The sequence below is a fragment of the Pollachius pollachius genome (genome assembly GCF_949987615.1).
Source record: "Pollachius pollachius genome assembly, chromosome: 2".
Taxonomy (NCBI): domain Eukaryota; kingdom Metazoa; phylum Chordata; class Actinopteri; order Gadiformes; family Gadidae; genus Pollachius; species Pollachius pollachius.
The window spans coordinates 49,143,245-49,155,526 of NC_136935.1; the positions used below are offsets into that span (position 1 = coordinate 49,143,245).

General features: G+C 51.0%; 1 protein-coding gene across 1 annotated transcript in view; it reads right to left on the reverse strand.

Moving 5' to 3' along the window:
• Positions 1-662: 662 nt before the first annotated feature.
• Positions 663-12,282, reverse strand: part of krt222 (keratin 222) — a gene marked incomplete at its 3' end in the record, with an annotated part of 17,684 nt that continues 6,064 nt past the window's right edge. Inside the window, exons 4-9 of the mRNA XM_079730385.1 lie at positions 10,687-11,025; positions 7,929-8,054; positions 5,909-6,129; positions 3,920-4,158; positions 2,872-2,974; positions 663-873 (exon numbers count right to left, since the gene is read on the reverse strand). Of these exons, the coding sequence (XP_079586511.1) occupies positions 663-873; positions 2,872-2,974; positions 3,920-4,158; positions 5,909-6,129; positions 7,929-8,054; positions 10,687-11,025 (1,239 nt within the window). The remainder of the gene's footprint in view (positions 874-2,871; positions 2,975-3,919; positions 4,159-5,908; positions 6,130-7,928; positions 8,055-10,686; positions 11,026-12,282) is intronic.

Consider the following 12,282-nt stretch of genomic DNA (forward strand, 5'->3'; position numbering starts at 1 on the left):
TCTTCTTCTTCTTCTTCTTCTTTTCTTCTCATCTTCTTCCTCTTCTTCTTCTTCTTCTTTTTGCTTATGAAACGGCCTAGAGACAGCAGCGGTGGCAGCAGCAGCAGAAAAAGCCAAATGTGTGACGACGTCTTTGCTCCTCTGTGTTAAAGTGGAACTTTACAAAGACTCAGTAGAGGGCCAGACTTCAACGAGGGGGGGGGCCACAGAATAAAAACTCACCATCCCATTCTTTCACCCCGTCTGAGTGCACCCTCCCTCTCACTCTCTCTCTCTCTCTCTCTCTCTCTCTCTCTCTCTCTCTCTCTCTCTCTCTCTCTCTCTCTCTCACTCTCTCTCTCTCTCTCTCTCTCTCTTCTCTCTCTCTCTCTCACTCCCCCCTTCTCCCCCCTCCTCCCCCCCTCTCCCCCCTCCTCCACCCTTTCTCTCCCCCCCCCCCCCCTAGCCCCCCCCCCCCCATCCCATTCTTTCACCCCGTCTGAGTGCACCCTCCCTCTCTCTCTCTCTCTCTCTCTCTCTCTCTCTCTCTCTCTCTCTCTCTCTCTCTCTCTCTTTGTCTCTCTCTCTCTCTCACTCTCTCTCTCTCTCTCTCTCTCACTCCCCCCTTCTCCCCCCTCCTCCCCCCTCTCCCCCCTCCTCCACCCTTTCTCTCCCCCCCCCCCCTAGGTGATGGCGGGGATACTGCGAGACCTCTTCATCACCAGGCGGACCTCCACGTCGGGCAGGCTGTCCGGGCCGCTCTGGGCGCAGCCCTCGTCGTTGGCGGCCATGTGCAGGTCGAAGCGCAGCGACACCGACTTCTTCCTCAGCTTGGGGTTTCCCTTGAAGAAGGAGCCCTCCCACTGCCGGATGGCCTGGTCGATCTGCTCCGTCCTGGGGGGGCCGGGAGAGAGGAGGGGGGTAAACGGAGACTTCATGATGATGTTTCATTGGTGGAGGCAGCTCCTGTAGTGTGTGTGTGTCTCTTTGTGTGTGTGTGTGTGTGTGTGTGAGTGGGTGTGTGAGTGAGTGTGTGTGTGTGTGTGTGTGTGTGTGTGTGTGTGTGTGTGTGTGTGTGTGTATGTGGGTGTGGGTGTGTGTGTGTTTGTGTGTGCGTGTGGGATCGTCTGGAACTCATCGCCCGGAACCGTCATTCTGTAACACATAGTTAATATGACTACTATGACCAGAGCTACCTTGCTGTGGGGTTACAGTGGTATTACATTATTTATAAGGCCATAGTTCTATGGTGTAGACTTGATGTACTTATTACTACATTAGTAATATTGTAATCTTTACTAGGGATCATAACTATAATCTGTTGTAAGGAGAAGTATGGACCAGATCTAAGTAATACTGTCCTATATGCGTTTTCTACTACAACCCAGCTGTGTTTTGTAGAGATCTTCTGTAGTAGTGTGGTATAATGTGATATTGGTCCAATTTTAGAGCCCCTTTTTAGGCATATACAAAATAAATGAATTGAGTTAAATAGAAGGAAAGTGATCATTGTAAGAGGTAGACATTGTCAGCTACGACTGAACTATGAGTGGAATATAAGGCGTCATTTAGCCACTGATTATAATGACATTAAAATAAAGCCAACAGTATTCATTGTGGCCCATTCCATTAATTCATGTCGCTCATCACTGGGAAAATGTCTCTTTTATACTTCAGTATAAGACGCGTCGTTATTTACCTAACAACTCATTCAACTCCCGTCTTAGACCTCAGCCCAGAACAAAAAGTACTGCGCAAAAATCACACGCCCGGCCGTGGTCCTCTGTGTGTGCGGCGGTGTGTGCGCCACCCAATCCGTGTCTGCTCCTACACGTGCACGTGCGTTTGAACCTGTGTGAATGTGTGTCTGTAGCTTTGCCTCTAATTGCGCATGATGTGCCCAAACCGCTCCACCCCGTGTCTTACAACCCACACTGACAGACAGGCACCCAGCCCCACCCTGAGGGTGTCACCAGCCCCAGGGCTCTGCTGCCGCCACATCAGAGAGCAAGCCCGCTGAAAGGAACTGCTCCCCAAAAATAACCCAAAAAAAAACAAGGCAACAAGAATTCTCATGGCGCTGTTACCCGCTGAGGAGAGCGCGTGTGGCTTGGTCGTTTTTTCGCGTGTCACCCGAGTTGTTAAACAAGGTAACGGCTTTGATTCCCGGCAGCGTTCTCTCATATTTTGTTGTGTCGTGTATCTCCGGGGACGACACAACAAAAACAACACCAGCACCACGACGACAACTGTCTCCCTGGCGGTTACCCCAGGCATGCGGTAACCGCCAGTGATGCGGCAGGCATGCGGTAACGTTTTTGCGGTTTCGTTTCAAAGTTATGTCGAAGGAGATACGCCCTGAGACGTGTTCTGAGGTTCGAGGCGGTTCAAGAAAAGACAGTGTGTGAGAACCGGTCACACAGAAATGACCGGTTCTATCAAATATCCTGATTGATTGCTCAATGAAGCAGAACGTTTTTTGGGAAATGAAGGTGGTTTTAATTCTAACTCGATGAAACGTAACCTCTTGCTTTCCGAGAAACACAGACAGACCCAGCGAAGACCTGTGTGTGCACAAGAACTGGAAGGATGAAGTGAACTCAATCACTCAAGAGACCCCGCTTCTGTGTTCCTTCTCAGGGTCTCTTGAGAATTAGCGGGAAATTACCGACGAAATGAACTGGACTGGACTATAGCGTGCATCGACTGACTGTCTGGCTGCTGGAGATGGGCGAGGTTTTGGGGGCGGGGTTTGGGGGCAGAGTTTGGGGGCGGGGTTTGGGGGCAGGGTTTGGGGAAGGGGTTTTGGGGCAGGGTTTGGGGGCGGGGTTTGGGGGCGTGGTTTGGAGGCAGGGTTTGGGGCGGGGTTGTGGTGGGGTTGGGGATACTCACTCTATGGTGCCGTGGCCTTCGGCGCCCTCCCGCACCACGTTGCCCTGCAGGATCTCCTGGGTCTTCACCATGGGGATCCGCAGCTCTCCGCCCCGCTCCGGGTCTAAGGGCCGGGGACCAGAAACAACCGGGGTTCAGAAGGACTGTGGACCCCCGGAGAAGAGGGTCTACTTCCTTTGTGGTTGAATGCTTGTAATTTCACATCTACATTTAGGACGTTTAGCAGTCACTTTTATCCAAAGCAACTTACAATAAGTACATTTGTTAGAGAAAGAGAAACAATAGTATATCGCTGTCGGTAAAGCAAGGATGTTCATAGAAACAAGTGCCAAGCACTAACAATTGCTAGGTTTACCCAATCTCGGTAGACAACAAAGATAGCTAGGATAAGATGCTACACAACTCAGTGCTATAACGAAGTACGACATACAATAAGTGCGACCATTAGGTGCCAGGATGTACAGACATAAATAAGTGCATAAGAGTTTCTTTTTAGGAGAGTAAGGGAGGAGAAGGGGCAGTGGGGAGTGAGGAGAAGGGTTTGCAGAGTCCAGGTCAACTCTGAACAAGTGAGTCTTGAGTCTCTTGATGCTGATTTAATTCAAAGCGACTTAAAGTGTTTTTCACTTTTGTCATCAAGGAGCATGAACATCTTTTGCAAGTTTGCCTACAGTTAGACTGAGGAGCCTTAGACTCAGTACCACAGGGCTTGGTGAGCATCCTAACTACTATGTTTGTCATACAATATAATTATGTAAGATAACGTAGTAACGGAGTGACACATGAAGACGTTGATATCCATTTTAACTCTGATTCACTAGAACCAGAACGATGCTACAAGTTACACTCAACAGGTGCTGTAGAGCGCCCCCTAGGGCATGGGAAGAACAATGCATACTGTTGACCATCCATTGCATACATAACACTAAACATCAGACCCTCCTGAGTGTGCGTGTGCGTGTGTGCGCGCGCGTGTGCGTCTCTGTGTGTGCGTGCGTGCGTGCGTGCGCGTGTGCGTGTGTGCGTGTGTGTGTGTGTTTCCCCCCACCCGTCAGTACGACCAGGCTCTGCTGTCTCCGCAGAACGGCGCTCCTTTTGCGGCCGTGGTCCGGGGGGAGGAGGGGAGCGATGTCCGGCAGCGGCTCGGACCGAGGTTCGTCCGGGCTGAGGGCGGGGTCGCTGAGGGAGGGGTCGCTGACCTCCGTCTCATGGCCGTTCTCCTCGGGGCCCGCGGAGGGGCCCCTCCAGGGCTGCAGGCTGACCGCCTGTCCGTTACGAACCATGCACCTGCGGTGGGGAGAGTTGGTGCAAATACAACGCCCACGCAGTCAGCGCTGACCGCGTGTGAGGACGGCTCAATCGATAATGACCACGATTCGAAAAGGTGCTTTGCAGTTCTGCAATGAGTCTGGGTATATAATTGACCTAAGCGTTGATGTCGTCAGCCTCAAAGCACAAATCATCTTAAGTCATATTAGTCGTAAGTCATATTTCAAGGTCACCCGTTTCAAACCATGTACCTGTGGTTAAGTGCATCATTCAGTACAGCATTTAGGGGGATTAGCGGACGCTTTGATCCAAAGCGTCTTACAGTAAGTGCATTTGTCAGAAGAGGGACAACTACATATCGCAAGTGCCAAGCACTAACAATCGCTAAGGCCAACCCAGTCCCTGTATACAACAAAGATAGCTAGGATAAGATGCTACACAACTAAATAATTTAGCGCTTTGGGTACCAGGAAACGCGGTATATAAATGTAAGAAATATTTTTTTAATTATAGTATTACTAAGTACGACAAACAATAAGTGTGTACATTTAGTCGGTAGTACTAGGGATTAAGTATCATCACACGCAGTCAGCGATGACCACCTGGGATGATGTCTCAATCGAAAATTACGATAATACACAAAGTGCTTGACTTAGAGATACATTTCTGTTATGAATCTTGGTATATTTTAAAGAAGAGAAACAAAAAAAGTTGTGTTAAATAAACACATTTTTTAACAAACACATACTTTTTTATTTATTTATAGTCTATATGTATATATTTCAAACAACCACTGGTTGTTTGAAATACATTATTTTCAAGAAAATACCCTACGTGGACGGCAGGTGGCGCCACATCCTAAAACAAGGGTCATTCGCGGTGTCCGTCAGCTGAAAAGGGTCCAGGATATTCATTGCAGGTGTCTACACTGGTCAAACAGCAGGAAGAATCGCAGCTACGCACTTGTCAAACTAACGCAAGGCTCCCAGGCCCTTCAAGGACTATGCTACTAATGTGAGTTGATTGACACCTGTATTGTCAGCTTCCTGAATGGTGAATGATTAGAGAGAAAGCTGTCTGGCAAGCAGTCAGCGGACAGATAGACGTGATTTAAGAGCAGGAGTGTCTTCGGAGCGGCTACTTTTCATTTTCATCCGTGCACACAAGAACAACACCTAACATGGTTTAATTGCTTTAGATAAAAGAGGACTTATTGAAGCATCACGATCGAGTTCACCCCTCTGGCCCGACACCAAGCTGTCAGTCTGTCAAGTGGAAATCATCGTTCACTCGTCAGTCTTCTTTTGAAAGGATAGAATGTGTTGACGAAGAGGGTAGGTGTTTAAGGTTAAGAGAAACGTCATATCCTGTAGCCTTTGGGCCCATCAGCCATGAAGAGCAGAAAGTAAGTAAGTAAGTAAGTAATATAAAGGGCCTTGAAATGTACAGGTCAAATTCCTTTACAGGCTGCAGAAAACTAACAAGGACTTTCACTGCTGTACTTAGTCAGGGATTAGTTTAGGATTAGTTCTCAAAGGTTAATAGGTTACTATTATTATTAGCCCTACAACAACCACAGGTAAAAAACCTATGAGCCTGTCCTGAAAAACAAAGGCAATCGCACATCCTCATTCTCCACCTGGTCCGCTCCAACAAGCAACAAACCCATCCCTAATCAGAGACAGGGGCCATCCAGGAGCACACCTTCCTTCCTCGTTCCTACAGAACCTCTCCTCCCCCTCTCCCTCCCCCCCTCCCCTCCCCTCACCTGCCCTCCTCCCGGTCCAGCAGCCGCCTGTAGGTGGCGATCTCGTGCTCCAGCCTCATCTTGGTGTTGAGCAGCAGCCGGTGTCTCTGCCGCTGGCCGGCCAGGCCGTCCCGAACCTGCTCCAGCTCCCCCTCCAGGCGGCCGATCACCTGGGACAGGTCCTGCAGCTGGCTGGAGTACAGCTGCTGGGTGTGCACCAGGGAGCCCTCCAGACCCTTCTCCTGAACACACCCCGCCACCACCACCACCACCACCGACGTTTAGGTTCAGGGCGTAAAGCAGACATCTTACAACCGCTCGTACACACATTCAACAGTCAGTGTTAGGTCTCTTGCTGAAGGACCTCGCCTCAACACCCGGAGGAACCGGGGATCAAACCACCGCCGGTTACATTCAGGCCGTTTGGCGACACGTGCACACGTACACACATGGACGGCGGGGTCAACCACGCAGGGCGACAGCCAGCCGGTCGGGAGCAGTAAGGGGGAGAGTTCTCTCTCAGGGACACCTCGACACTCCGCTAGGAGGAGCCGGCGATCGAACCAGCAAGTTCGAAAAAAATAAATAAAATCGAACTTGCAGGTCAACCCGCTCCACTATCTTCCACCGCCCACACCACACGAGAAGGAGTGAGGACCCTGTTGGACTCTAACTCACATCCTCAGATCATTAATCCCAGATGGAGGAAGGTTTATGTTACAATAGCGTCGCTCGAGTTAATCGAACATTGCAAAAACGAAATGCATTCGTTAAACCTACAGTTTGGAAATGTATTCTTTTTTAATAGTGCCGGATGCTTTGGTTACAGAAGGGCACTGACAAAAGTCACGACTTAAAACGTGAGGGGTTTCAGGGTTTCAGAAGCTGGCCAAAGGGCTCATCAGGAGAAACGGATGGACGCTGTAAGTGTCACAGTCGGGGCACAGCAGCCGGCCTCATCGAGTGGTGGCTGGCCTTGGCCTGGCCTCTTACCCTGGTGTTGTGGTGAATTATCTCAGTGTATCAATATCACTTACAGCCAACACAACCAGACACTTGGAGGGATGTATTCTAAAGGAAATCGACTCCTGCCTACTAGATTTGCTCCAGGAGGGTGAATTCCCACGGAGTGAAGGGTTACAGGAAGGGCAAATGTGAGGGTGAGGAGGGGACAACTATGTGACAGAATGGAACGCTGCAGTAAAAAAAAAAGGGAAGATTGCAAAAGTCAAGGACTGGAACTATAGGTGGATCACGGAAAGACATCAGAGTCATCGGAGGTGTGTGTGAGTGTGCGTGTGTGTGTGTGTGTGCGTGTGTGAGTGTGAGTGAGGTAGTGAGTGTGTGAGTGTGTGTGTCTGAGTGAGTGAGTGATTGAGTGAGTGAGTGAATGTGTGCGTGCGTTAATGTGTGCGAGTCTGCGCGTGCGTTTGTGTGCGTGTGTGTATGTGAGTGAGCGTGATTGAGCTGTTCTAAGGACGACTTTTTAATCTTTTTGAATACTTTTGAATTGACGTCGTTTCTTACAACTTAGTCTCTTATGTCTTATGTCTCTCTGGTTATCTATATCAATGGAAGGTACGGGCGATTCTTCATGTGCAATTCCACCTACTACATTCCGATAGGCTGCAAGGTCTGGCTCGGGTTTCCAAGGCTGATTGGGTGTGTGTTAGTATCTTTAGAGGTCCCATGACACGCCCCCAGGTGTGGGTGTGGTTAGCCGGTACAAGCCGTTCTGAAAATCCGTCCGTTATGACATCACAGGTGGGCGTGTCCACCTAGATGTGTGCCGGACAGATCAGTCCACCAGCCTGCCCAGTGGACCGTAGCAAACGCTGCTCATCTATCCGCCACACGTCTAGGTGGACACGCCCACCTGTGATGTCATAACGGACGGATTTCCAAGACGCCTCGTGGCGGCTAGTCGCGCCGCACCTGGTGGCGTGCCCCGGGACCTTTGGGCTGATCGGCGCCCCTCGGCCCTGCGCCCCTCGGCCCTGCTGGCGTGTCAGACGTGCGGGGGCCCCCGGCGGGGACCTACCAGGGCGTGCAGTGTCTGGATCTCCACCTGCAGGGTGTTCCACTGCTTCCTGGCCTCGCTGAGCTCTGCCCGGGCCTCCCTCAGGGCCACGCCCCCAAGGCTCACCTGCACCCACGCTGCCTCCTCCTGGGGAGAAGGGGGGAGAACAGCATGAAGCCACGCCCCCCCCAGGTTCACCTGTACCCACCCTGCAACCTCCTGGGGAGAAGGGGGGAGAACAGCATGAAGCCACGCCCCCCGAGGTTCACCTATACCCACCCTGCAACCTCCTGGGGAGAAGGGGGGAGAACAGCATGAAGCCACGCCCCCCGAGGTTCACCTGTACCCACCCTGCAACCTCCTGGGGAGAAGGGGGGAGAACAGCATGAAGCCACGCCCCCCGAGGTTCACCTGTACCCACCCTGCAACCTCCTGGGGAGAAGGGGGGAGAACAGCATGAAGCCACGCCCCCCGAGGTTCACCTGTACCCACCCTGCAACCTCCTGGGGAGAAGGGGGGAGAACAGCATGAAGCCACGGCCCCCGAGGTTCACCTGTACCCACCCTGCAACCTCCTGGGGAGAAGGGGGGAGAACAGCATGAAGCCACGCCCCCCGAGGTTCACCTGTACCCACCCTGCAACCTCCTGGGGAGAAGGGGGGAGAACAGCATGAAGCCACGCCCCCCCCATACATACTCATATACATACATACACATACTCACGCACACACACAAACTCAATCGCTCACTCACACACACATACACACAGGCATGCACACCTGCGCGAACTCAAGCATGCACACACACACGTGCGCACAAACTTACTCGCTCACTCATGCACAGACACACAGGCATGCACGCACATTCACTCTCACAACAACACGTGCACACACACGCACACACACACACACACACACACACACTAACTCTCACTCAAACACATGCACAAAACACACACACACAAACACATGCACACACGCACACACGCACTCTTGCATATGGCTGGACGTGCACCTATCCCACTAATCCATCGGCACTTTCTCTCGTTTTCAAACAAAGTGAAAGGGAAGTGACTACAGACTGCGTCACTGATGTCACACCGGAGGAACAAAGGTGTCGGGTTACGGACACCGTGGGCGACACCTCAATGTATTGACTCCCCTGCAACACGTTTGAAGTTCAGGTGACTCACCGGGGCCCTCTCAACGAGACATCCCTCGGCCTCTTTCACTGACTGAAGAACGCCAAATAAAAAGGTTGAAAGGAGTATTAATGCTCGGTTAAACCTCTGTGGATGCTGAGGGTCGCGGCACGCAGGTCTAAAGACTGGGGCCTTTTGTTCACGCGTTGTTTGATCACTGGAGGCTCCAGTGAAATGGCGACGGCGGATGTGGATATACCATTGATGGAGAACACACCACACACGCCCTGGGCACACAGGATGGTGTACACTCCCTGTGGGTAAAGAGAACCACCCAGAGCCATTGGAGCCCAGGGCTAACAAGACAAGGGTACACAACTGTTGGGTTGTTAACTGAGGCTTTCTGCATGGCCCACAGAGCATCTGAACAAACACAACCACCAAGCCACCTCCTCCAGCTGGCAAACCACTGTCAGGACTACAAGATGTGCACACACGCACAAATACACTGGCGATGCCGTGCACATGCGCACCCACAGCCACACACATGCATCAAACAGACACACAAACAGAAACAGACACACAAACAGAAACAGACACACATACACATAAAACAAACAGATACACACACACAAACAGACACAGACAAACACACAAACACACACACATACACACAAACAGACACACACACACATACACTAACACACAGAAACAGACACACATACACTCAAACAAACAGACACACACACACAAACAGACACACACACAGACACAAGGACAGACACACACAATTGAAAAGACACACTTACACAAACAGACACACACAGAAATAGACACATAAAGATAAACAGACACACACACAGAAACAGACACACATAAACAGAAGCAAACAGTCAAACACACACACACACACACACACACACAAACAGACACACACACACACACACACACACAAACAGACACACACACACACACACACACACACACAAACAGACACACAAACACACACCAAACAAACAGACACACACACAGTGGTTCATTCAACATGTAACAATGTTTTACGCCACGAATCTTCAACTTCCTCTGGTCACAGTTGTTATGATATTCCTAGAGGCATTTGAATTATTATCCTTTTTTTGTCATTCATAAAAGCTGCGCCTGGGTGCCTTGTGTTCATTTATAACATAATGATAGGAAGGAAATAATGACAAACTGCCTTGAAATCAGTCGTGTTCAGATGCATGGCGTGACTTCTGTACTCCAGACCTCCTCCTCCACAGACATAAACATCCAGGGCACATACAGGTAGTTTACCCCCGACCCACAGGAAGTCACACACACACACACGGTAGGCAGATGAACAGGCAATAATCCCAGTGATGACAGCATCCATGGAGCCTTTTCATCACGGGGAGACAAAACACTCAGATTCCTCTCTGAGGTGGTCCAGAGGGCGTGTCGCCGTGGCAACCAGCCAGGAGACAACACGGAGAGAGTGATGAAGAAGCAAAAAGGGATGCAAGAGGAGGAAGGAAGAAGATAGCGGAGGTAACATGAGGAGGAGGAGGAGGAGGAGGAGGAGGAGGAGGAGGAAGGAGCAACAACAACAACCGAGAGGATGCGAGCGTGTTGCACCCACCTCGGGGAACGCTCCTCCGTTTGTTTCTGCTGTTGCCGACGACGACGACAGCGGCAGCGGCGATGACGACGACGCCGCCGCTGCAGCTCTAGCTCCTCCGAAGCCGCCGGGCCCCGCCGAGCCTGGGGCTTGGGTTGAGAAGGCTGCCCGGCCGGGGGCTCCCGCGCTCCCGGGGGCGAGCTGGCCGCACTGCGCCCTGAATTGGTCGAGGAGCTGGGCGAGCTCCATCCCTCTGCCATCCTCCTCCTGCCCTGCTGCTGTTGTGGCGGCGGCGGACGCTAGCAGAGCATCACAGGAGCTGCTCCACTGCTGCTGCTGCTGCTGCAGAGACCAGCACGCCTGCAGACAGCCAACCAGAGACAGAGGGGAGGGAGTGTGGGGGGGGGGGGGGGGGGAGAGAGGAGAGAGGAGAGAGGAGAGGGGAGAGGAGGGGAGAGAGGGGAGGTGGAGGGGGGGAGGGGAGATGGGAGGGTGGGAGAGAGAGATAGAGAGAGGGGAGTGGAGAGGAGAGGAGGGGGAGACAGAGGAGAGTGGGGGAGAGAGAGAGAGAGAGAGGGAGAGAGAGACAGAGAGAGAGGGAGAGAGAAGGGAGGGGGAGAGACAGAGGGGGGAGAGAGGGAGGGCGAGAGAGGGGAGGGGAGGGGGGGGAGAGAGAGAGAGGGCGAGGGGGCAAGGGGGCGAGAGAGGAAGAGATAAATAGAGAGAGAGGGGAAGATAGGTTGAGAGTGTGAGTCAGTGAGAAAGCAGAAGGCAAATAAAGTGAAGGAGAAAGTGAACATCGAGTAGAAGCAACACAAGAATGCGATGAATGTAGGATCTATACTGAGCGATAGGAGAGAGTAAGCTGATCTGAGGGCAGTGTGATGAGGTGCTCCAGCAGCTACAAAACGGAACAACAACAGTTGATAATGATGATGAGGCAAATGGAATATACTAGTAGCAGTCAGTGTTGTTTTTGTGTGTGTGTGTGTGTGTGTGTGTGTGTGTGTGTCTGTGTGTGTGTGTGTGTGTGTGTGTGGGTGTGTTTGTGTGTTTGTGTGTGTGTGTGTGTCTCTCTCACTCTTTTTGTGTGTGTGTGTGTGTGTGTTTATGTGTGTTTGTGTGTGTGGGGTTGTTTCTGTAAAGGTCTGTGTTTGGTATTTGTGTTTATGTGTGTTTTTATATAGGTTTTTGTGTGTGTGTCTTTCTCACTCTTTGTACGTGTGTGTGTTTGTGTGTTTGTGTGTGTGTGTATGTGTGTGTCTCTCTCACTCTTTGTGTGTGTGTGTGTGTGTGTGTGTGTGTTTATGTGTGTTTGTGTGTGTGTGGTTGTTTATGTGAAGGTTTGTGTTTGGTATTTGTGTTTATGTGTGTTTTTATATAGGTTTTTGTGTGTGTGTGTCTTTCTCACTCTTTGTACGTGTATGTGTGTGTGTTTGTGTGTTTGTGTGTGTGTGTGTGTCTCTCTCACTCTTTGTGTGTGTGTGTGTTTATGTGTGTTTGTGTGTGTGTGGTTGTTTATGTGAAGGTCTATGTTTGGTATTTGTGTTTATGTGTGTTTTTATATAGGTTTTTGTGTGTGTGTGTCTTTCTCACTCTTTGTACGTGTATGTGTGT